The sequence below is a fragment of the Sceloporus undulatus genome, chromosome 1 (genome assembly GCF_019175285.1).
Source record: "Sceloporus undulatus isolate JIND9_A2432 ecotype Alabama chromosome 1, SceUnd_v1.1, whole genome shotgun sequence".
Taxonomy (NCBI): Eukaryota; Metazoa; Chordata; class Lepidosauria; order Squamata; family Phrynosomatidae; genus Sceloporus; species Sceloporus undulatus.
Genome location: NC_056522.1, coordinates 14,740,515 through 14,766,970, shown reverse-complemented (window position 1 = coordinate 14,766,970; position 26,456 = coordinate 14,740,515). Strand labels below are relative to the sequence as shown.

Sequence of the window (26,456 nt, the reverse complement as noted above, 5' to 3'; positions counted from 1 at the left end):
CAGAAGTTAGGACGTGTCCTGGAAAAGGAAGATGTGTAGTCACCGTGTCATGGTCATCCTTTTCCTGTGAAGGACTTTACTGTAGATATGTGCATTTCACTGTTTTATAAGTTTGCAGAGATGTGTATTATAGAATGTTTATGGTAAGGTGTGTTATATGTTAGTATTTTTGTGTAAATTGATATGAGTGCACAAAGGAGGTGGGGAGGCACAAGTTGGGATATTCTGGCTGCTGCCTGTCTGGAGAGATACAACTGATGGTTGCAGTGAATGATAAATAATGGGTGCAGAGTAAGGGCCTAGATTTGAAAATGATTCAGATGGGATAGTTTTTCAGGCAATGTGGCTACATAGCCCCAACATGGCCACATAGCCCCCAAAAACCACAAAAAAAACTATGGATGCTGGCCATGAAAGCCTTTGACTTCACATTCTGATGGGAGTTGAGGGCAGAGTAGGCAACCAGGGATATATATTCGGAATATGTCTTAGGTGTTGAAACATGAAGTAGAGAGAATAAGAAAATGTAACCACAAGCTTGTATAAACATGCTTTTAATCATCTTATTTTACAGTATGTTTTTTAAACATGTTTGTACAACCACACCCTTTTATCTGGCCTATATGCCAAAGGTTCTGTCAAAACAGCAAAAGAAGAAACATTTCGGGAAATGGTGGCAGCAGATCATCACTAAGAGATAAAAAGAAAATTGTGTAATTTTTGAAAGTATGGTTCTGTCAAGCGGCCGCGGGTGGACAGTGCGCATTCCTTTAATAAGCAGATATTTTGCTTTGATGTATTTTGTTTTTAAACAAGGCCCAGGGTGACCAGATGTCATAACCGCAAAAGAGGACAAGGGACCAGAAAATGTAACAAATTAAAGGGGGGAAAATGTAAGGCATTACAAATTAAAAACACTAATATAAATGTAAATTCGTGCTTCTTCGTCATGCTCAAAATGGAAGACCTTTTGAAATTCCTTCTAGACAGAAGGTTGAAATCTGGACATGTCCTGGAATAGGAATATATCTGGTCACGCTACTCTACCAGTAGGCAGTGTTATGGAGCCAGGAAACATCTCACTGTAATGTAGCACATGATATATTCAAATTAACACTATTCCCACCTCACAATCTTCAGATTAGCACTGTTTCCCCCCACAATCTCCCTTGCTTTTCTACCTGGACATGCCTAAATTTGTCTGACGCTGCAAGCGGTGTTTGAATGCCGACTTTGTGTTCCCAAGGTTGCAAAACTTTGCATGTAAAATCAACAAAGCAAAGCAAGTGAGACTCTCACAGTAGCTTCACAAGCTGTAATTCAGTATTCAAATATCCCATGGGCAACTCAACTCTTGACGGAGGGTTCTGTATATATAGTGTGTGCCTCACGGCAAAATCAAACTCTTAGGAAACATCTGTCATGCTCTGGCAAAGCAACAAGGCTCTTGTCATGCTCTTGACTGCATCTACAGATATTAAATTTATTTGGCTGCAGACAGTGCTGGGAAGATTGGATTACATTATTTCATTATTTGTTTTGTATATTTTATATATTTATCCCCCACCTTTCTCCTGCCTCAAGGTGCCTAACAGCAAAATTAAAATGATACAATTTTTTTTAAAAAAATGCAAAAACATTAAAGTATTAATATGTTTAAAAAGCATTTAAACCATTTATGAAGTTGAAAACATGAAACATTAAAACAGTAAAATGTATTTTAAGGAGGGTGTACGGCATCACATTATTTGTTATATTGTTTGTTAGTTTTGCATTATTTTCGTCATTTCCTAATGGCAGGTGACTTAGTATTGATAAGAAAATGGCATAAAAGATGAGGGATTATGTTCCAGATGTCTTCAGAAACAACTAAAATATAGGTAGAAAAGGATATTCTTTGCCCAAAAGAAAAAGAAAAGGTCTTTCCACTTAATTTATTATTTTTGAGATATACCTTCACCCTGTCCTCGTTCTTTTCCATTCGCTCATTAAGGATAATTGCATTTCTTCTAGTACATCACTTCCAGTCTCTGCTCTGTGTGCCTTCTGGTGCCATGAGAGTTTAGAACGGTGTCCTGCATATAATATAGCATGGAAATCCACGTTAGTATCCTTTGCTGTTGTTGTTGCATGCCTTCAAGCCTTTTCTGACTAATGGCAACCTTAAGGTGAACCTATCATAGGGTTTTCTTGCCAGGTTTCATCAGAGGTTTGCCATTGCCATCCTCTGAAGCTGAGAGAGTGTGACTTGCCCAAGTCCACTCAGTGGGCTTCACATGGCTGAACTGTAATAAACAATACTGAACTTCAATATGCAACAGCATGCCCCCAAACTATCCCAATTTGGCACAGACAATCCCAGTTAATCCTCCTATACACCCATTTTTTTCCCAGTTTCTTTCAAACTGTTCTTGTTCCTCTCCCATCTTCAAATTTCCCCCTTTTGTCCTCAGTTTATCTTAGCTGCTGCAAAGTGAGTTAAAACTGTAAAAGTAGTTTGCTCTCAATTAATTCTGCAGAGGGAAAAGCGAGGAGGCAACATCTTACCCTTCCCAGTAAGCTCAGGCCAAAGCAAACTGCTGCAGCTTCTCCTAGCTTGTATATTCTTCCTCATTAACATTTGCCATCTTGAACACATTCTGGTGCTGCTTGGCCACATCTCCTGGTTTTCATTGGTGAAATGTTGGAGGGGATGCAACAGCCTCCTGGGACAACATAGCAGCTGATTGCACTGCATGTAACTCTGCATAGCCTGCATCCGCATTTCAGAAATAGCCCAGTTGGACACCACTTAACTGCATGGCTCAATGCTCTGGAATTCCGGGAACTGTACTGTTAGCCCTTGGTATCCACTGGGGTTCAGTTCCAGGACCCCCCAGTAGATACCACAATCCATGGACGTCCAAGTCTCATTAAATACATTGGAGCAGTGAAATGGTGTCCTTTAAATAAAATGCCAAAATCAAGGTTTGCTTATAGGAATTTACATATTTTAAAAATATTTTCAAGCCATGGATGCTTGAATCCGTGCATAAAAAAAAAATAAGTGGATACAGTGGGCCAACTGTAGTTTGCTGTGGCACCAGAGCCCTCTGACAGAGAAAGCTAAATGGCTCACAAAACTACAGTACCCAGGATTCATAGCACTGAGCCATGGCAGTCAAACGGGATTATTTCAGCGATGTAGATGCAACCATAGTCACTGCTAGGAATATGATTGCAGGTCAACAGTCAGGGACTAGGGGCCCTTTCACACTACACAATCCCAGAGCTATGATCCAGCTTCAACTGCCATAGCTTGTAGTTTGGTGAGGCATTAGAGTTCTCTGGCTGGGAGGATGGAATCAGACAGTTAATGTATAATAATAGCGTAAAATGAGTACACAAAGGGATCTTGCAGCACTTTTGAGTCTGAAAGATAGAAGTTGGTAGCATGAGCTTACGTAGACATCAGCCTACTTCCTCAGATGCATTTGGTGGAGTGCAAAATTAGGTAGAGTAAATCCACTCAAAGGGCTTCACACCCACAAGGCTATTCTCCATATGTTATTCCCTTTCCCCCCAATTTAATAAGTACAACACTCCAAGAACTTTGTACGTTGGACTTATGCAGTAGCAAACATCCCACTAGTCACCTGGTAATTTCCCCTTCAAAACTGGAGCTTGCCTTGACTATAGGCATTTCTCCTTCCCTTTTGTCTGCTTTGTGTAAATACATCTTAAACAGTCCCCCCCCCCCCACCTTAAGAATGAAATGTCTGCCAATGCCTGATCAGCCTGAATGGAAACCATCTTGTACCTGAGCCAGTGTATTGTGCCTATTGTGAGCCTTGTACAAAGATGCCACCCCTTTCCCCCCCATTCCTTCTTGTATAGTTACTTTGCCACCTCTTGAGTGAAGCTTGATTTTGCCTTGGTGTAAAAAAATCCTCTAAAAACCTCCAGGTGCCGACTGTAATGTCTGATTCTGCTGCTACCCTCATTCTTTGTCACTTCTACACTACGCAGCATTTTGCTGACCGTATTCTATTCAATCGAGTGGATCAATTTTTCTGACACCAGCTCTTAGCTGAAATTACTGTGCCACAAAACCCTTTCATTCTCCCCTATCTCTGCAAGGAAGCTTCGTGTTCTGTCTTGATTGCATAGATTTTTAATACTTTTGATCACATTTGTGTAGGAAGCACAGCCGTTTAGGTGCAGGCTTTCTCTGGAAAGTAGGGGAAAATACAACCAGGTTCCTTTGTATGCATCACTTTCTGTCCTAGTCTTGTTCTGGGACAATAAGTTTTTATGGAGCGGAAATTTTGTGGGGGGTTTAGCTTAGGTGTCCCTATTGTTTCTATCATCCCCTTTCATGTATAAACGGGAAACTGCCACTTGTACTTTTCTGGATCAGACAAATCAATCCAAGACAGTTTTATTCCTCCACTCCACTTCTTAGCTTTTCCCATAAACTTTAGAATCCCAATACACTTAATCCAATTTGCAGCCTCCCAAAAGCTGAGACCCAACTTGCTCTTTTTAGTTTCAGCTATACATGACCAAGCCCTAGTTGTTCAGGCCTCACTGCATTCCCCCCCTACTTCCCAAGCTTAAACCACAAAAAAGCTTTGAAAGCTAATCTCTCCATACTGAACTCTCCTTCAGGGATTTTGATTGTATTCTTTTAATTTTCTGTCATGAAATTATTTTAACCCTTTATATGCTTGATATGCCCATTGCACATGAGCCAATTAATTCTGTTAGAATTTATATTGTTATGATTGCTGATTCCCCACATTGATCAATGTGTACATTTTGAGTCTCACTTGTCAAGTTAACTCCCCCTGAGAAATAGATAAATAGGAGTGACTGGGACAAGCTTGTTAAGACATGTTACTGCCAAGATTAAGATGGCCGTTATCTCTGTGTATATCAGAACGTGCACACGTTTGTACATGTGTCTAGAGATGAACTTGCTAACAAATGTATTCTTTGTTAATGACCTTAACAGCATTAGAATTCATGTGCAGTAAAACTGTAGAGGATTTGATTGACGACAGGTGTTTTTGTGCACCACAGTGGGGCCCTTGAGATGTTTCAGATTGCAACTCCCACCACTGGCAATGTTAGAGAGGGCTATTGGTTGGTATGGGCTAAAAACATCTGGAAGGCCACAGTGGCCTGCCTCTCCTGTATAACATTAATGTATGTTTTATTTTACTGTAATAATTTATGCAACAATTGTATGTAAGGTACATAATGGACTTTAGCGATATACAGTATAGTTCTAACTATTACCTCCACCTCTCTCAGATGGTTCCTAGCTTTTTCCAAAAATTACTGGTGGAGATACTTTAACTGATATATCTACTTGATGTGCAGATATGCCAGAAGGGGAAGAGAATTTCTATTTTTGCAGCTATTTATATAAATAAAATGGTCTCTCTAGAACTGGCCCTAACTCTCAGGACCTAGACTCACTTTGCTGGTCCTCAGGGCAAGAGAGAGGACTCTCAGGGCAAGAGCACTGCTTTGAAAAGCATGTATACAAAATTTTTCTTCATTTGTTAGACTTGGTTCTTTTTGTCTAAATGGCATTCCCTGAGTGAAAATGATGCAGGAATCTTGGTTGATACCGAATGCTATCACATTTCATGATATCACCAGGGGCTGCCCTTTGTAACATCACAACTGTGACATCATAGATCTGGACTTCAAATCTCAGAGTCCCAACAGTCTTGACTTGACAACCCTAAATACAACATTTTTTTAAGGTTACAAAACAAAACATGTATTTTTAGAGAAAGGCAAGACCAAGTGAACATAAACTATTTAGAGAAAAAAACAGGGCATGGAAACAAAATAAAAACAGAAAAATTGAAGTGATATATATTTTGGTAGGATTATTTTAACAATCAGCACTTTTCTGTGAGACAAGAGTAACTGTAACCAAATATTAATGCTCAGTTAGTTTAAGCTTCAACTACAATAACAGCTACATTATGAAAAGATGGAAATGATTCTCAGTATCAACAGGTACAAAGTTATTACGTATGTTAATTTTTAAATGGAAAGAACATTCACAGGTTGTTTTGTTGCCAGTTTAACACAGGTGAAGTTATTTCCAAAACAAACTGCACCACCTTGTGCTCTGCTGGGAAATTACAAGAAGACGTGCTCCATTAACTTGGCATCCTCTTTATCATCAACAGGAATTTCAACCACTCCTTGTAGATCAGCTAGGACTGAGATAATAAGCTTAAATAATTTTTCTCTCCTGCTCTGAAGGCACGTTTCGGCAATCTCCTTCCATTCTTCCACGGTGCAAACCGTATCATTTTCAATCATTTGCGCTAGTATATCTGTTAGTAAATTTCATAAAAGAAAAATAATATTATGCTGCATTGCCTTTCTGTTTGGGCCACGATTCATATGAAACTGAAACACATTTTCACTTTAATAGAATCCTAAATTAATTTCATTGTAGCCATATACAACCCTATACCCTACTGAATTCAACAGGGCTGTAACTGCTGGTTGTTGCAATTATATATGAAGCATATTGAGACCAGATTCAGATTTAACTCTTTAGTAAATGTACAGAGGCTATCAGCAGGTAAGATGCAATAACGGAAGTCGTCCTTTCAATAATGACATCGAGGTTTATATTACTTTTCAAGAGTGAACAAAGCTAAGAAAACATTATACAAATGAAAACTGGAACATGTAGCCAAGAAACATCAAAGTGTGGCCAAGATGGCAAATGTTGCAAATGAGAAAGAATATCCAAGCTAGGAGATGCTGCAGCAGTTGGCTTTTACTTGAGTCTAGCGTAAAGGACAAGATCCTGCCCCTTTCTCTTCTCTCTCCCTCCCACTGAATTAACTACTTCTTCATTTAGAATTCAGGCTGAAAACAGACAGCAGTAAAGGCACCAGGTTAGAGCTGCAGCAACCGCACACCATGCCTCCAACCAGGCATTTTCCCAGTGCAAAAAGAAGCAGCAGAAAACTGCTCCTTTTTGTGCCGGGAAAAAAGGTACCTTTGCCACTGCGGCAATGGTTTTTTTTGGGTTTCAGAGATGTGTGGTGTTGAAACGCTGAAACGCCAAAGCCATGTGGCTGCTAGGGCAGCTTCACAGTTGTTCCCAGCATCTTGAGGCGTGTATTGTGCGTTCGTCACACCCCCAAACCACCAAGAAGCCAGCTCTTTTTGCCAGTCTGTACTGGCAGACAGTTTGTAACAACTGAAGTAAGTTATGTACAAAGGGGGAATGCAGGAGAAGGAGGAAAAAAATGGGATATCTTTAAAGCATCTGGGAAAATAGGATGAGAAACTAATCGGAACTTCCCCTGCCAAAACTGGGACAACTAGAGCATATGCTAAGTGTAAAAAGAATAAATCAATACTCCATTTACCCATAGATAAAACATGCTGATATTTTTTCCAGAATGTCTTCATATGAAAGGATGTTAAGCGATAACTTTGTTATGTAAGATCAACACAATGAAGTGGTCATCTTCAGTACAACATATAGTTTATATGCATAAAGTTCCAGACGCCACCCTCTCATCTCCAGTTAAAGCAGGAGAGACCAGCTCTGACAGGTTTAGGGGCCAATTCTTCTTACTTGCCTACCAGAATTTGCCATGGGCTACATATATCTCTGCTGTCACATCACAGACAATCAGTTGCAAACATTTTCTTTACAAAAAGGTTCAAAACAAGCATTTTCCTATTCCAGTCTATATTAAAGATGCAATATTTCTGGAAATTTTGAAACGGGGGGGGGGGGGGGGTAGTTTCCTGGAAAAAACAGATTTTTCTCTCAGGAATATTGAAGAAATGTAATTTATAGATTGAATGTCAGTTAGTTACTGTAGGGATGTAAAATGTATTATGCATACTTTGGCTTGCATAAATTATCATATTTATTATTTTAAAAATAAAGGTTTTAGGCAATAATTACAAACTGAATTTACTTTTTATTTTATTTTATTTGTTTTTGTTGTAAATTGAACTACAAGGCAGTGAACTGTATGGCATGCCAAATTGTAAAAAACCTCTTTGGTTTTATCACTTTATTTGTGCCCTACACATTTGCTGGAGTTAGGGCCACAGACTCCCTGTGAAAGTGGAAAAACTGCAAATAAAAAACACTTTTTTAAACCTGAAAGAACACCTCTCTAGGAATATCTAGGTCTTCCGGCACAACTCTATGGTTAACCTCAGCCAGAGGTGGACCGTAGAATCATGCTGGAGGACCTACAAAGGCCTAGCAAATTCTCTAGGAATCTCTGTGTCCTCTAGCATGACTCTATGGTCAACTTTCCACCGAGTCACTCAGGAAGACCTAAAGATTCCTTGAGAGAATATGTCAAATAAATTCAGGAATAATCAAAGTCCCAAATGTGGAGGGCTGGCTATAGTTGGATGGGACCTCGCCAATGAAGACCAGGTGCTGCAGGCTATATTTCAGAGGAAGAACTTGGCAAAAGCACCTCTGTTTAAATTCATGGAATTGCCATAGGTCAACAGGTGACTTGAAAGCACATCCACACACACACAAAAACCTCCAACAAAAACAAGCAACTATCAATATTGGTAAAATATAGAAAATTATTTTGTCTGCTCTAGCTCTTCATTGTGACAAGGAGACATAAAGCACTTATTCCTACCAAAAAAAAAAGCCAGAGAAAAGGAAACCATGAGCAGGAATTGCAATGACCTAGTGACTTAGTCCAAGATAAAAGCCTTCCTATCACAGTGGGCTCTTGATATCCACTGACGTTTGATTCCAGGATCAACACCGCTCTCTGTGGATTCCAAAATCTGTGGCTGCCCAAGTCCCATGAAATACAATGACATAGTAACATGGTGTCATTTATATAAAATGGCAAAATCAAGGGTTATGTTTTGGGTTTTGTTTCGTTTTTGTTTTTTAAAAATATTTTCAAGCTGTGGATGGTTGAATCCATGCATAAAGAATCCATGGATAAAGGGGGGCCAACTGTACATGGCTTTTTGAAACAGTTTTGCAGAAGTAAATACATCAACACCTTGCTTTAATCATTCTCTTTATCATTCTACAAGAAAATATACTGTAGTCCATTTTCTCTGTTTTTTCAAAACTAGAAGGGGGAAGAGACATTTCCCCATGACATTTTCCAGGAATTTGGCTGGCTTTCACATCTCTAGCCTGACCACGTTTCAGTGGTATGAGGATAGGAATGTAGCCCATGGCAGATTCCTGACATAAATACTCTGAACCAAAGGATCTTGACAAGCCTAACTGGGGAAAACCTATTTGGGTGAGACTTTGAAGAGCTACAGCCAGTCATGCAATAAACCAAGCCCAGAGTAGAAAGTTCAAAAGTGACAGACAGTGAATAGTTAGTTATTGGTCAGAAGTCTTGTTGTTCTTAAAGAAGTGTAATAGCAGCTGGAGGTGGAGACAGTCTGACTGAGGCACTGGGGCAAAATTTAATCCTTTCCCCTGTGTTATTTTACTGATGAAAACCCCACACCAAATTTCCCCCCTTTCAAGGTGAAACAGGTACTTGTGTATTTTGCTGTGTAAAATAAAGGTAAGTCGAGCTGTCCTCACTTTTGCCTTCCTTGGCAATCTCCTCCAACAATCGTATGCAGTATACTTTGTGCTCGGTATGGATGAGCGAGAGGATGGTTTCTCCAAGGGACATGAGGGCTGGTTTCCCATTCCATCCTTGAGTCAGGCAACGGATGAGTTCCACACCAGGGCAACGCTTCAGTAGGAAAATATAATCCTCTGAAACCAAGCAACAAAGGATGTTGTTCTGTTCCAGAACTGGGTGAGGTTGAAAGTTTGTTTGGTACCAAATACTGACATGCTTTACTGCCATAAAATTAGCTTTAGGGGTGGTAAAAGATACTGCAGATGGTATACAGCAGGAAAACATTCCAGCCCTTTTGCTAATGGGTTTCAGCATTCTATCACAGCTAATAGTAAAAGGGGTCCCCTAATGAACTAATTCTACCCAACAATCCAAGCCCCCATGGCTGGCTAAATGGGTAAACCCTGGACTGGGGTGTACCTCCTCAGGCAAAGCTAATGGAGATAGGCTCCCAAATGTTATCTAATGCAGAAGTATATAAGGAAAATTGAAGTGCACAAGTGTGACCTATTTCCCGCCGGCCCATGGCTATGATAACTGTGCTAGCAGGTTAGGAACAGAGGAAAATTCACTCCACCAGTTAACTATCAGCCTTTATATCTTTTCCCAGTCTTAAATTGCCAAACTGATGCAAACCAGCTTCAAAGTCACTTAATATAAGTTATCCCTTACTCTACTACTGGACAGCTGTTAACATTTGGCAATGATGCTAATGGAGACTCTAAGACCCATAAGCCTAATGGCAGAAGGCCAACTTACTACAGATGTTAGAAAGGCAGTTGGAAAAAATCACAGAAATACTTGTGTATGTTTATGAGCTATCAGACCTATAAATAAATATTATGGCTTTGGAATTTACCTGTGGGAAGGCGATGGAACTGATGAAGGTAATCCATGGCTCCAAAGATCTGTCCCTGTTTGCACAAGCACAGAACTGCTTTCTTGTGCACCCTACAATCACTGTAGGCGATCTGAGCCAAAGCAAAGCAATGAGATTTGTTATGCTCATCCACCTCTGCATACTTGTAAATTGCATCACCAGCTGCCTCAGACAATTCCAGCCTGTAGGAAACAAAAGCAGGTGATTAATGGACTTTGAGGCACTGAGAAGATATTTGGAGAGCCAGCATGGTGTAGTAGTTTGAATGTAGGCTAGGACTCCAAGAGACCAGGGTTCGAATCCCTGCTTGGTTATGAAAACTCACTGGGTTTGAAAACAGATGGTCCTAAAGGGACGGCATCACATCACCCCTTTGTGCACCAAATCGGGGCTGCGGCAACTGCCCACCGTGGCCCCGATCTAGCCTTTTCCCAATGCAAAAAGGAGTGGCAGGGGAAAGGGTGCCTCTTTTGCAGCCGTTGCAGGTCTCTCCCGCTCCTGCGGCATGTGGCGTCTGGTTCCTGCACTGCCTGTCATCTGGTTGGGTGGGCAGCATGAGCCAAGATTGGGGATGGAGTTGAGCCACCCCCAAGCCAGCTCTTATTGCTGGTCTATTTTGCCCCTGGGTGACCTTGGGCAAGTTACATTCTTTCAGCCTTGCAGGAAGGCCACAGCAAATTCCCTTTGAACAAATCATGCCAAGAAAACACCTTGATAGAGTTGCCATTAGTCAGAAACACAATACAACAGCAAAAAAAGAACTTCAAAATAAGTTGAATAGCAATGATAATGATGCCTAGCATTTTTTTAGACTTAAAATCTAAGATGGACATGGGGAATATATGGCTTTCCAGAGGTTCCTGGGCTACAATCCCATCCTAACTAATCATTATCCATTCCCTCAACCTGATCTATGATATTTGATACAAAAGAGAAAAGGGAGAGGAAAACATGGAAGCTGAAGGAACCCACAGCATAGAATCCTCTTATACTTGTATTGCCCCTCTTAAAAACTGCAATGTAATCCACACTCAACCATGGAATCTGACTGGGTGACCTTAGGCAAGTCACATCCTTTCAGCCTCAGAGGAAGGCAATAGCAAAACCACTCTGAAATTAAACCAGATGGAGTGTGCTCAGGGTGGCACAGTGGATGGTTCCCAAGACAGCAAAGGCAACACCAGAAAAGGCACTCAGAAGTTGTCCTTGCTGTCCATTGTAGGGATCTTTCTGTTTCGGCAGGTCTTCAAGGGTTGGAGAGAAGGGACTTTCCTGTGCTGAGTTGTTTATATCTGTTGTTGTTCTTTTTAATGGCTTATTTTAGCTGCTTTCAATTTTATTGATAGTTTAATTATAATTTAAAGTTTTATACAATGCAATATTTTTAGCTGTATGTTTTTTTAACTTTGGTAAGCTGATTCTGGGAGTTATGTCACCCCCAAATAACTTTTCCAAGCATTACACAGACATACTTTACAATTTGAGGCCTGATACAGACAGGCCAAAATAAAGCTGCTTCGAGTCACTTTGCAAGTATGCTGTTTAAATGATGCATGTGTCCTAAGAGTCCAGAAGCCACACCAAAGCCACTAAACAGTCCTAAGGACTGGAGTGCAGCTTCCAGACTCTTAGGACACATGCATCATTGAAACACCATACCTCCAAATTGACCTGAAGCAGCTTTATTTTGGTCTGTCTGTATAGGGCCTGAGAAACCTGGCCTAAAGAAATACATTCAGCAAATATTTAGGAGGAGGAACTATGGAAATGTCCCTTTTTTGGAATCAGACTGTTGGTCTATCAAACCCAATATTGATTACTCTTGATTGGCTTCCCATGCCTTTCCTATCACCAGGTACCTGATTTTTTAAACAGGGTTTGGCAGGGATTGAATAATGACCTTCTACATGCCTAGAGTGTGCTGTACCACCCATGTAGCACCTCTTCAAATGTGCCCACTTGCCACTTACTTGTGTAGGGTCAACCAATGCATCACAAGGTCCAATCGTTTCTCAGCCAAGGCACATTTGATGGCTTCGGCTGTCAGGTTTGCAGGAAGAGGCTTTTTTATGGCGATGCTTGTGCTTATGAGAGCTTCACAGTACATGAGCAGAGGGAGGATCTTCCCTTTAACAGGGCCAACAGCTAAAGGGAGAAATCAGTGAGTTTTATTTCAACAATGTTTAGCCAACCTAGCCAACTACAAAGAATGCTGGAGGGCCCAACATCATCTGGAGGGCCATGTAATTCCCACCCCTGACCTAAATACAGTCACCCCTCCATTTTTGTAGACTTGAAGTTTGCAGTCTCGATTACTCACAGAGGGGCGAGCCCCGTTGGCTAAAGTGGCGCACACGGTCACTCAAGCCAACGGAGCTTGAATATATGTGAATTTCTGTTTTCATGGTGGTGGTGGCAGGGGGGCGGAACAGATCCCCCACAAAAATGGAGGGCGTCTGTAGTTTGGACTGAAGCCCTCCATGGATTGGCCCCTCCTTACTTATCTGACCTTCTTTCTCCTTACATTCCTACTCGTACCCTCCGCTCTGGTAGTCAAGGTCTCCTGTCCCAGTGTAGGATTGCCACTGACCCCTCCCGGATCCATCCCTTACTCCTGGAACCTTCTTCCCCCATGTGCACACCTCATCACTTCTCTACCCAGTTTCAAAACTGAGTTAAAGACTATATTGTTTAGAGAAGCGTTCCCAGGGGTAAGCCCCTCTCTGCCCCAGGATGCCTCCTTTTAACCATCCATTAAGAAGCCAAGCCCTCCCTCCAGTCCATCTCCCTTGGTCCAGGCCTCGGAGGTAGAGAAGAACTGCTGGACCTCATCCCATTCCCCACCACCACTCCCTTCTCCTTTTGTGTCGTGTCTTTTTAGATTGTAAGCCTGAGGGCAGGGACACGTCTAATTAAAAAGATTGTATGTACAGCGCTGTGTAAATTTACAGCGCTTTATAAATAAAGGTTAATAATAATAATACTGTAATAATAATAATAATAATAATAATAATAATAATAATAATAATAATGGACTAGTTCTACCCATACCAACTGCTTGCACTCTGAGATCAATACCAAAGGCTATGCTTGCACACTCCCCTATCAAATCTATTAGGCTGCAAGACAAGACGATACTGCCTCCCTGCTTCTGGAACATACTTTTGATTGATGTCCACCATGTTTTTTGCTGCTCCAGAGAATAGGGCCTGGAACAATGGATTCAAACTACAGGAAAAGGGATTCCATCTCAACATTAGGAACAACTTCCTGACAGTAAGAGCTGTTTGACAGTGGAATACTCTCCCTTGAAGTGTGGTGAAGTCTCCTTTTAAAACAGAGGCTGGATGGCTATCTGTCAGAGGTGCTTTGATTGTGTGTTCCTGCATGGTACGGACTTGGACTGAATGGCCCTTGTGGTCTTTTCGAATGCTATGATTCTGTGTCCCATCATTACAGGCCTTCAAACAGATCCTGAAGATGTACATAGGTACCTTGCTATAATTGAGTCAGAATACTGTGAGGTGCTACTGTGTACATTGCCTTAACTTAGAAATATTAATGTTAGCATCTATGTGTTAAACAGTGAAAGAAAATTAATTCCTTAACATTGAAGTATTAAGGGGCAAGAGCCCCTTAATCAATCAATCAATCAATTAAATTGTTATAATTAAAATAAATCAGATTAAAATTACTAAGGGGCTCGATAGAAGGGCAGCTCAGCGCTGCCCATGTTTGCCCCAAGTCGGTGCTGTAGTAGCTACATGCTGCAGCACTGACTCGCTGAAAAAAAAGAAGCTGCACAGAGCGGCTTCTTTTTGGCAGCAGCGCAAATAGGAAAGGGCACCATCATGATGCCACTTTCTGCCAGCGGCATCTGGATGCTACGTGACACTTGTGTCATCATGGCAGCCACCGTGTGGACGGGAGGCCACCATGATGATGCAAGCACTGTGGTAGGGTTCGGGAGAGTGCAGTTGCTGAACGCTCCCGAACCCTAATTTTGGCCCAATGACAGCGCTTTCTGCCCATCTGTACCTGGCCATACTAAAAAATACTACAATTTAAAGTCATGAGAAATGTGAACTATTATTCAAAATAAGGTAATTAACTATTAACAATTAAAATAATAAATTTTCTCCTTACTCCTGAAAATGTTAATGAATCAAGAGTAGCAAATTTATTTTAACTACCCATTTCCAAGCTCTCCATGTTATTCGGTTTCAATTATTAATTTTGATGTTATGCTGTTCTTTTGTATTTTGGGATTTTCAAGCTTGCATATTGCCTTGTGAATATTTACCCTTAAAGGTAGCTAATAAATCTTTCAAATAAATAAATTCAGATTCACTATAAATTCAAATTCACTATAAATTCAGATTCACTATCAAGGGTGCATTAATTCTAAATTCAGCGTGAATTTCTAAATCAGGAAACAGGCAAATATTTGCTGATTTTATGGACAAAATAAATTATGAAATCTATCCTACTGGTAAAAGTCAAGAAATCTGAATAATCTTGGTAAGGATTACACTGAGAACAGTGGAAGGAAGGAAACTGTTGTGGAAAGCTAAGTATGATAAAATGTAGGAGCATAGGGACTGAAAATATTTCTTGGAAATCAATTTAAATTTATAGTAGCCAATCTACTTGTCTAATACCACATTACTACTTGCCTATCAATTTACATTTTTAAGCCAGTTCAGTCACAATGTACAATTATATACAATCAAATAACATCTCATGAAGAATCTCTGAAATATTCGTAAGTTTCAATACTGAGCTTAAAGGACAAAGGGCATATCTGAGGTTCTCCATACCCCTGAATTTCTCCAAGGTTTCTTCATTGCGGAGGATTCCTCTCGGACAGTTTGCTGCATATATTGCTGCAGCCTCATACTGACCACGGGAAAACAGTTCATTGAACCTAGAACAGATGAAAGAACACAAAAGTTCTGAAGGGTGAACAGGGCATACAAGTACAATTTCCATTCATGCTAATGGAAACACACTAGCTAGGCCCAGCTCTGGTAACCTGGGAGAAACAGTTGAATAGGGGATCCTCTCCTTCCATATCCAGCCACGCTTGACATATATAGCAAAACAGAAGGAAGCAAACCACCTGGTATCTTGCCCTCTACCATCACCAATGGGGCAGAATAGCTGAGGACAAATTTAAGATGGTTAGTCATGATCCTCTGCATGACTGTCCCAAACTGAACAGATGTTTCAAGAAAACTGAAGGCTCCTTCAGATGGGTTAAATATTTCAGGAGGTTGCAGCATGCATTGCTCTAGTTTTTGGATTGGATTGTTTTGTTTTTAATACACAATTGGTTCTATTATCCTGGATTATTTTATAGCCATTCCTAGCAACAGCTGCAATATTTTCTTCCCATCTTCAGGTGGGTTTATTTTTAATTCTGAGATATATCAGGGAAAAAAAGTCTCCTCCTCTCCACTTTTAAATTTTTTTAAAAAGGTTTTAGCCCTATAATGCACCAAGGAATTGGTTAAATAACACTTTTATGCTACAGCACTTAACTCTAAGTGGGGCTGGGGAGGGGAGAGGTCAAAATTTGTTCTTTAAACCATGCCACTTCAGCAAACCATGCCACTGTTTTTAAAAAAAGGAAGGACACTGAAAAACTATAGTGCACAACTAAAAAATTCCTCTAAATAGCACTTCAAAAGAATGGAATAAGTGACTGTGGCGGTGACAACCAGCAAAAAACAAGAAGCTATACTCTTGAGAATTTAGGCGGGATACACACCGCCATTTAGTACGTATAGGATACATACTAGGGTTAGGAAGGGGCGGTGCTTCCGCACCCCCCTAACCCTAGTACGTATCCTATACGTACAAGATGGCGGCACCCCTTCTACATGGGCGCTGCCATCTTTACGTACTGGACGCACAGCGTCCAGACGTGTCGTGGCGCCTATGACGTCGTGAGTCCGCGCCAGGGCCTCGCGACATCATAGAGGCGCCGCAAGAAGAAGCTCCGAAATGGAGCTTCTTTTTTGCTCCGCGCGGGAGTCGCGCGGTTTGGCTGCTGCGGCTCCCGCACGGAGCAAATGGCGGCGGCGGGGGAGCACCACAAAGCGGCGGTTTGTACCCCGCCTTAGCTTAAACCAGTCCGAAAGAGCTGAAGATCATCTCCTCAGTTGCATTTATCTTTGTAATTTCCCCCGAACAACTCCAGCTTCTCCTTAACTACAGGGACAGGCACTGAACAGACCCAAGCAGGGATGGGGAATGTATGGCTCTCCAGATATTGCTGGATTGCAACTCCAGTCATCCCTCACCACTGGCTGAGTTGAGCAGATGGAATGTGCAGAACAAACAGTTTCCAGAAAAGAAAGGAACAACTGTAGCCAATGTACACAATTTCCAGTCTCTGACACATTGTGGGGAGAATTGCTGGCCCCTCACATCAGCAACAACAGGCCTCTGCCTGCTAAGAGGTGAAGCCCTCCTCCCGACCACCATCTTGAGGGGGAGAGAAACAGGCCAGCAACAACAGGCCTCTGCCTGCTAAGAAGACAAGCCCTCCTCCCGACCACCATCTTGCTTGTCTTTATTGCATGTTGTTCTATTTTTATTGGTTTTTTTGAGGTTGTTTTTATGATGTGTTAATTTTTATTGATTCTGTGAACCACTTTGATCACCTCGGAAAAGCGGTATAAAAATAAAACATATTATTATTATTATTATTATTATTATTGTAGCTTAAGGAGCATTGGATTAGAGGACTCTCAGTCATCTTACCTTTCAATGTATTCTATGAGATCTTCAGCCTCTTGGCTTTTGGTAGGGTCACGTTCAAATACGCTGGAGACGCTGGAGACAATTTCACCTGAAAGGTTAAATTCATCCAGAGAAAGATAATGTTTTATGCCAGCTCAGACCACTGCTCACTTTATCCCTTTCCCATTGGCCAAGGTGGATGAAGCTATGACTGGTAGGACAAAACATCTAGAAGAGAAGGGATTGCCCATCCCTGTTTTTTGCTCTCAGAAAACATCCAACAGCTATGTTAGCCTACTTAGGATGTTTGAAACCCTTTCAAATGTATCCTGACACTAGAAATTTACACTGATTCTTATGTTCATTTAAGTGAGGGCAGGGCAACTGTCAGGGAGTATGAGGTTTTATGGCCCTCCAGGATCTGGGGAGGCTTCATCCTTTGGCTCAGATTTGTCAACGGAAAATTTCATCATTATAGGCTCAGGAAAGATCTTTTTTTCCCAACAGGAAGTTTGGTTGGTTTTATAAAGAGTTCTTTCACACTCTACCAGGAGACTCCTGTTATTCTCTGATGGTCTGCCATCCAAGTACTAATTATGCCTCACCCTACTTAGTTTCCAAAATCTAACAATACTGGATATGTTCAGAATGGTATGTTGAGACCAAGAGGGTAGGAATTAGTCTAATGAACTGGGGAAGTGCGACACTACCCCAGGTTGAGGGGAAGAGCATGCCAGAAAATCCAGAAATAGGAAATTGCAAAAAGGACAAACGAGGGAATATAGAACACAAACCAGAAGTAGTGGCAGAGGACGAGACCAGTAAGCTGATACAAGTTGTTTGTGCAAAGAAATCCAAATTGAAAAGACAGTGTTAAGCAACTGCTTGCCACACAGATCCATTGATTTCAGCATCCACCACAAATCATCTTATTTTGGACACTTTGTTATAGATGGTAATATATATATATTTTACCTTTTGCCAGTTTCTCATTTTCTATCATTTGAGATATGAGTTGCTGCAGGGTTTCAATGCTCCTGTCTGAATTTTCCCAGAGAGACACAATATTTGCAAACTGTGTCAGTCGATAAAAGCTAAAAACAGGAGAGTACCTTGTAAATATTTCTGGTCAACATCAGACCCTCCAAAACAAGGCAGGGTGCCATTCTTTGCTTCAAACTTTTTCCAATTAAGACTCCTGCCCTGATTATCAAGTGGCTTACAACTTACTTGCCAAAAATCAATTTATATATTATATTATTGCTAAGGTGAAAGTGGAGAGCTTATGATATTCCCAATATTTGCACTTTTACAATTGAAAGTCAAGTTTCATGTGTACTTGATAGATCCTTTACTGATCTGTATTCATTTATGTGCATATAAAGTGGGTACTCACTGTAGAATACATGGGTTGGCATCCTGTTGGTTAGTCACAAGCAGAGTAGACCCATTCAAACAATTGTTGACTGGTAAACAAAACACAATAAATCCCACTTATTCAATGGGTTTACTCTAATCAACAGGATTTAAGCCATGGTTTCCTGATAAAACTTGGAAAGAAGTCCTTGTATTTTGAACACATTGATCAAGATCATGTTTAATAATCAGTTTCCTTTCACCTTAGGTCCAGAAAGCCCACTGCTAGCAGTAGTTTTAGAGAGTTTCAAGCTCGGACCTCTCCTGTTGATGCAACTCAAGAACCTTCACCTAGTAATTCAAAGGTAATTTACTGCTGACTCCTAAGAGAATGCAAGAAAGACCTTTGAAGAGATTGCCTGGTGCTAGTCTAAGTGCAGGGTAAGAGAATGAGCACAGGTCCTCCTTTAGATATGCCGGCTCTAGAATCTACCATGAAGGCAGCCTACAATATTCTTATGTGCTTCAGATATTTTGAATGACAGCTCTCAGCATGTTCTGGTAGGAGTGGAGTGGAACTGTTGTTCAAAACAACTAGAGGTTGCCAGGTGGGGGAATGCTGCACTAAACCATGAATTCAATCGGATGACAGCAAAGAGGAATGTATTACCACAGCAGGTCCATTGATTCAGTAGAAAGTGTGAAAGAAAGAATACCTTGAAGAACCTGTCCTAAATAAAGCTAAATACATGATGCAACTATGACTGTTATACCAAAACTTGAGATGTTCATTCTTTTTTTCAGCCATATTTCTCATCTGAAGTGCCCGCTTCAGGTCCTCATCAACATTGGCTGTGTTCTCCAGCGGGATGTATTTTGTCAGCATGTCCTCTCTCAGTTCCTTCACCCTCCTTTGTAGATGAGCAAGGTGGTTGGAAAGAGCATCAATGTCGAGAGAATCTTTCAAGCTGAGGCCTGTTGAGAAAAGAAGGAACAAAGCTTCTGGCCCACTCATAACTGTGATTAAAGCACATCAATTTTCTGTAAATTCATGTTGCATACAAAGATTACTAAAACTAAATTAGTAAGTCATTAATGTTATCATGCCAAGTGTTTAAAAAGGGGAGATGGAGAAAATGTCCCTTCGGACATTTAGACTACAATTCACACATTCAACCCAGCATGGCGGGTGAGATTGTGGGAGTTGTAGGCCAACAATATCTGAAGGCCCAAAGCCCTATTTTAAAGCCATCTGAGCATTCTGCTCTTTCACTGTGGAAAAATTAGGGGATATGCTTGTGATGTTATGAATGGCTTGCTCATGCCCCAAATTTAACAGTAAGTCAGTTTCTCCATTATAGACAACTTCACCTTACCTGGAATTGTTTGAGCTGGGTTGATTTTCTTGGTTGTAGTTACAGCTTCTTTTGCTGCAAGCCCCTCCCTTAAAGTCCGAATCTTCTGTATTAAATTCTCAATTCTTGAAGAATTTTTCTCAATTCTTTTTAACCTTTAAAAACAAGGAAGGACAAAAGCCATTTAAGACTTACTGTAAAGTAATTCTTTAAAGCAGAATGTTTAAGGTTGGGAGCGGACAGGAGTAGGACCAGAATCCCCGAATTATGTTGAATAGATCAGGAAAGTTTCAAGAAAGTTGTCTCAGAATATGAACAGAAATAATCCAATCTGACCCAATTTTAACTGCCATGGTTCTATGGAATACTATGGAATTCTGGGAATTGTAGTTTACTGTGGCATCAAGGCCTAAACTCCCCTTACCCTAAATTTGAAAACTTCACCTTTTGCTATGGGTTTTCAGCTCTCTCTGTAGTGACAATGGGCAGCTGCTCAGCACCGCTGCTGTGGGCATGAGTCGCTGAGGACAGAACAAGGTGCCCAGTGTTAACAACATGGTTGGGTGTCTTGCAGTGACCTCAGTGGCGGCACTGGGCGACAAATGCATGGGAAGTCAACCACCTATTGCTGCTACATACAGAGCACAGGTAATGGGGAATTTGGGGCCAGAATATTCTGGAGTATTCTGACCAGTGAAGACATGCCTAGAGTAGAGAATTGGAATGAAAATAATCACACACAGAGAGAAAATAAAGCCTTATCTTCAAAGCTGGCGCATGACTATATCATGATTGCAATGTTATGCATACTTATCTGCGAGGAATTCAGTGCAATTTATTTCTGAATAAAGATGCATAGTTTGAGTTGCATGTTATTATGTCACAGACTTATGCCTTGAGACTACCTGCCCCCAATAGTTTAAAACATCCAAAGAAGTCCTTACTTCTCTTCCAGTTGAATAATTCTCTTCTTGTAATACATAAGAGTGGAAGGTTCACAAGCTAACATTTTTAATTTCCCATGAAGGTGAAAAGCATTCCATTGGCCCTTCTTTAGTACTTCTATAAAGGCATCGTATTCCTGCTTGATGGTTGTCAGGATGTTCTTGTATGCACTGACATGCTCGATTATCTGTGTCAATTAATACAGAAACTAGTTATTTGCCTTTACTGCTTCAAGCAAGAACAAAGCAAAAAAAAGAAAAAAAGTTCAATTCTCTTAAAGGGGACCTGAGTTTTTCAAAGATACAGGGAACAGAAGTATGTAAGAAGAGTTTGGATTAAAACAAAGCTCTGCGGATTCTAGAAATGGGGGGAATCGTTCTTTCTTTTTTATTGCCCACTATTTAGGGACTTTTCACAATACACAATACTGTAATGATTCCACTTTGACTGTCATGGTTGAATCCTAGGTATCCCAGGGATATACAGTTTGGTGAGGCACACTGAGAGCCAGTATAGTGTAGTGGTTTGAATGTTGGACTGGGAATCTGGAAAACCAGGGTTTAAATCCCTGCTTGGCCATGGAAACCTCGGACAACTCACACTCTCTCAGCCTTAGAGGAAGGCAATGGCAACCCCCCTTCTCTGAACAAATCCTGTCAAGAAAACCCTGTTATATGTTCATTTTAGGGTCACAGTAAGTCAGAAACAAAACAGAATTCTCAGCAAGAGAGCTCTAGTGTCTCTTGCTGTGGTTTGCCTCCATACAACATACAAGAGACACTAGAGCACTCTTGCTGAGAATGCTAAATACATTTCCTTAAACTGCAAATCCCAGGATTTCATAGGAAGTTTCCACTGAAGTTGAAGTGGAATCGCTGGACTATAACTGTGTCTGTAAAAGGGCCCAAAGTGAAGCCACATTCCCATAACTATTTAAAATAACATTAAAAGTTAGAGTTATTGTGCAAAATGTGTAAAGGTACCCTTCACTAAGCTACAATTGTAATTCAAATTAATTACGTCTTAGTTAATGGGGGGAATTCATTCACTGTAACTATTAACTACTTTTAAGTTCTTGTTGTATAAACTCTTAGACCAGCTTACTAGGATGTCCCATTATTTGACAACAATGGGACATACTTTTAAATAAATATTGATAGCATGATGATGTAGCCAATTTTTCATGCTTAATAAGAACACTGAAATTGCCTTTCTAGATCATACCAAATTCCATCCAGAACAGCCAGAGGGTTTGGACAACTGTATCTCATTCTCATAATAAGCCTTTGGCTATGCATCCTGTGAATCTATTTCACCCCTAGTATAAGTGAGCAAAGAGGAAAGTATTTCTTTGCCTGTATATCAAGGCAGGACACTGCTGTTTCATGTTAGCCTTTTATCAAGAATTGTTTTAAAGCTGTGAACTAGAGTTTCCTGGTTCAGACAAAATGGGGCATTCATGGCTGATGGGAGATTTTCTGGTTTGTTTGCTCCCCAACTTGGCTTTCATAAATGGTACATCTGACTACTTTCCACTTATTTCAATGAAAGTCAGGTTCAGTAGGCCCAAACCACAACAATCACACCCAGAAAAGAGATTTTAGCTGTAGTTGCTTACCATTTCAAACACATTTCTATATATTGTATAATACTCCTCAGCTGGCCCTTTATCAGTACAGCCCACGTTCTCAATTTCTGAAATTATGTAACTCTGGATGCTTTCCAGAAATTTCTTCTCAGCCTCAGGGATGATGGGAGGCAGCACTGGATGCTTGTTTGCTCTGACACTGGATGCTTTCATGGTGGAGAAGCCAGCTAACCTTCCATTGCAGACAGAAGCTGAGGAATCTCCTGTTTCTTTTGACTGAAAGGCATATTTCACTCAAAACCTGAAAGAAAAATGCATACTATTAAAATGCACCCAAGGGAAGCTGGATAATATTTGCATTGGGCGACATATAGAAGCAGTTAACAAGCAGAACTTAAAAATACACATCAGGAGCAAAACATTTCGACTTCTACCTTCATATACTATATACAGTTACAAACTATACTGTTGCCATACTTGGTGGCAGTTTAGAACACTATGTTTATCATCGTTCTTAGTGGAGGCTGGTATTATCAGTTGAGGCCAATGTGGTGTGAAAGGATTTTTATTCTATAAATCCAAAAATGTTCCCTTTTGTCTACAATGTCTGAAGGTGATGGCACCTCAGTGCCAAATAGGAACAAATCAGAGAGCCTATGATCTTCTGAACTGAAATACCTGGCCGCTGGTTGTTCAGCTTCCTGGTCAAAATAGCAGACCTATGGTTCCATGTATGCAGGCCTGTGGTTGTTTTGTCCAAATACTATGTGTGTATGTATGTCTCATACACTTATTGATTATATACATGTATACGTGGATATATGCATGTGCACATGTGTATATCTATATCTCTATACATATAGTATATGTATATAAGCAAGATGTGTATAAGCCATGTTGTTGTTTGCTGCTCTTGCACCAACCTCGATTCCTGGTGAATCTGTGGATGAGACATCTCTAGGGCCTCATTCCCACTTACAAAAAAAGCAGTTTGTGATCCGAATCGATGGATCGATTCGACAGTGGACTGTGGTTCCCACTACATTTGCCCCAATCGCATTTTTCCCCTGTAAAATAACCGACTTGTGGTTCACATTGAAGAATGAATCGGTTCAAAACGGACCCACACCAGTCGGCCGAAGGGCAAATTTAAATCGATTCCTATCCGCATCTGGCTCACACTTGCGCAGAATCTATTTATCAAAAAAAGACGCGGAAAACATTGGCGTCAAAAAGACGCGGGTTAAATGGGTCTAGCGTGTGCCCCCTGCTCTCCAAATCGCTTCAGCGAATCGATTCAAATGGGAACCAGGGTCATTTGAACCGGTTCAAACCGATTTGCAATCTGGTTTAAAAGGTAGTGGGGATCACTAAGACCCCCTATCCAATACCTCTCTGCTTAAGTTTTGTAGATCCAGGCCTGTGATCTCCCTGACTGAGTCTATCCATCTGCCACGTGGCCTTCCTCTTTTTCTGCTGCCTTCAGCCTTTCCTAGCATAATTGCCTTTTCCAATGAGACATGATTTCTCACAATGAGACCAAAGTATGACAATCTCAGTTTAGTCATCCTGGCTTCCAGGGAGGGTTCAGGTGTGATCTGTTCAAGGACCCCTCTGTTTGTCTTTTTGGCTGCCCATGGGATCCTCAGTACTCTTCTCAGCACCATGGCTCAAAAGAGTTGGTTTTATTTGCTTTCTTCACTGTCCAGCTCTGGCATCCATTCATGGTGATGGAGAATACAATGGTTTGGAAGATCTTCACTTTAGTAGTGCTAGGTCTTTGCGTTTTAGGACCCTGTCTGGTTCATAGCTGCCCTTCCCATTCCTAGTCTTCTGATTTCTTGACTGCAGTCTCTATTCTGATCAATGCTTGAGCCAAACTGTGGGAACTCTTTGACTATTTCTATTTTGTCATTGTCTAGGATGAATTCATGTAGTTCTTCCACGGTCATTATTTTTGTTTCCTTAATATTCGGCCGTAAGCCTACCTTAGCGCTTTCTTCTTTAACTTTCTTTAGCAATTGTTCTAGGTCTTTGCTGTTTTCTGCTAGTCGCCATATATATTAGCCATTGTTGCTGTTGTGTGCCTTCAAGTCATTTCCGGCTTATGGTGACTCTAAGGCAAAGCTATCATGGGGTTTTCTTGGCATGATTTTATTCAGAGGTTTGCCTTTGCCTTTCCTTGAGGCTGAGAGGATGTGACTTCTCCAAGGTCACCCAGTAGCTTTCATGCCACACACACACATGCTATAAATATATATACCCCATATATATTCGACTATGAGTCAATCTCATGTATAAGTTGGGGCCAAAATTATGGATTTTGCTATGACCCATGGATAAGTCAAGGGTAAAACTTAGGAGCGTATAGCAAAGGATCTAAAGGACGAAGCAAAGCAAAACAATGTCAAAGAACGTATAAAGTGAACTCTATGCGCTTATTCTTAAGACTGGATGGATGAGAGAGCAGAGGGGCCAGTGCTTCACATATTATACTCTTGCTTTTCATCAGGAGATGGTTCCTTCTTTTAAATAAGAGTTAAGATACAGTATTTACATTGACCCCTGGATAAGTTGAGTCAGTTCTTTTGGGTCAATTTTTTGACCTAAACTTCTAGACTTATACATGAGTATATACAGCATACACACATATTATCCATGGGGAACTAAACCCCAGCAGATAACAAGGGCCAAGTGTATTTTTTTGTTGCTGTGTGCCAAGAAGTACACTTGCCCCTCCAAATTCGCTAGGGTTAGGGGCACAAGACCCCCGTGAATATGGCAAAACTGCAAATAACAAAAGCCCCATGTTTTTCCCTGAGAGGACAATCTCTCTAGGAATCTCTAGGTCTTCCAATGCAACTCTGTGGCAACGTCCGACAGACACTGACCATAGAACTGCAATGGAGGAGCTACAAAGGCCTAGCAGAGTATTCACTCTAGGAATCTCTTTCAGTGCAACCTTTAGTTAATGTTGACCATAGAGTTGCACTGGAGGAGCTAGATATTCCTAGAGAGAACATATTAATCAAATCCATGAACAAACAAATCCGCAAATATGGAGGGATGAGTGTAGTTTCCAATGATGGTGCCCCTATCATGAGGTTTTCTTGGCCAGTTCCTTCAGAGGGGGGTTGCCATTGCCTTCCTCTGAGGCCGAGAGAGTGTGACCTTTGCCCAAGGGAACCCAGAGGGTTTCATGGCTGAGCTGGGATTCGAATCCATTACCCAACACTCAAACCAGGCTCGCTTTCTCTCGCTCTCTTTGTATATAACGGAAAGCCATCTTGTAGCGGTTTGAGCCTTGGACTATTGTTGTTATTGTTATTATATTTATTTGTGTCCTACCTTCTTCCCCCCCAAAACTGGGGCTCTGGCTCTGGAAACCTGGGTTCGGTTCCTGGTTTGGCCACGTAAAGCCACTAAGTAGCGACACAAAGCGGAAGGACGGACAGGACCCAGAGTCCAAAGGCTGGGTTTGGAAAGTGTGTCATTGTAATAATCATGTTTGTTTGTTTGTTTGTTTGTTTACACCCCGCTCTTCGGCCAAAAAGGCTGCCAGGGCGGCTTACAAAGCGTTAACTGCTGACTGCTCCTGGAAAAGGTGGGATATAAATAAATTATATTATTATATTATTATTATTATTATTATTAATTAATAATAATTACTTAATTAGACAATAAAGATTTCATATAGGTTTTAAAAACCAGCAGTACTTTAAAGCAACGACTCGGCTGCCGAGCTCCTCAGCCCAAGCTCCTCCTCCGCTGACAGACTCAGCCACCAACCAACCGTCGCCAGCGCCGAGGCACTACGTCAATCATCACTGGAAGAGGAGGGGCGACGGGAGGGGGAAACCCCGGTGCAACATGGGAAGTGTTGTTTCCCCCTCCCCTGTCCTTCCCTCCGTCAGCCTCCTTCTCCGGCTCCCCGCACACAATTC

At 41.1% G+C, this 26,456-nt stretch overlaps 1 protein-coding gene across 5 annotated transcripts; it reads right to left on the bottom strand.

The window, feature by feature from the left end:
* Positions 1–577: 577 nt before the first annotated feature.
* Positions 578–26,373, bottom strand: CLHC1 (clathrin heavy chain linker domain containing 1). Of its 5 annotated transcripts, none has more exons than XM_042474726.1 (13): positions 26,230–26,367; positions 25,861–26,107; positions 22,543–22,813; positions 20,924–21,111; positions 20,001–20,134; positions 19,341–19,599; positions 18,244–18,362; positions 17,290–17,377; positions 15,339–15,445; positions 12,489–12,663; positions 10,498–10,700; positions 9,593–9,772; positions 578–2,075 (listed from the first exon to the last, which is right to left on the bottom strand). In XM_042474726.1, exons 3-13 carry the CDS (start codon positions 22,723–22,725, stop codon positions 1,957–1,959), a joined length of 1,755 nt encoding a protein of 584 aa, XP_042330660.1. In that variant the 5' UTR covers positions 22,726–22,813; positions 25,861–26,107; positions 26,230–26,367; the 3' UTR covers positions 578–1,956. The 5 variants fall into 5 exon arrangements, with proteins under 5 accessions (XP_042330660.1, XP_042330634.1, XP_042330650.1 ...); XM_042474700.1 differs by lacking the exon at positions 578–2,075 and adding an exon at positions 5,849–6,347; XM_042474716.1 differs by lacking the exon at positions 578–2,075 and adding an exon at positions 5,849–6,347 and having other exon boundaries at positions 19,398–19,599.
* Between the last annotated feature and the right edge of the window lie 83 nt (positions 26,374–26,456).

Coding starts and splice junctions, on each gene's coding strand:
- CLHC1 (XM_042474708.1), bottom strand. CDS start 22,725: ATGAAAGCATCCAGTGTCAGAGCAAACAAGCATCCAGTGCTGCCTCCC. Junction 17,378..18,243: donor AAATGAGAAACTGGCAAAAG/GTAAAATATATA, acceptor TTAACCTTTCAG/GTGAAATTGTCTCCAGCGTC. Junction 15,446..17,289: donor CTCATAGAATACATTGAAAG/GTAAGATGACTG, acceptor CATCTGTTCTAG/GTTCAATGAACTGTTTTCCC.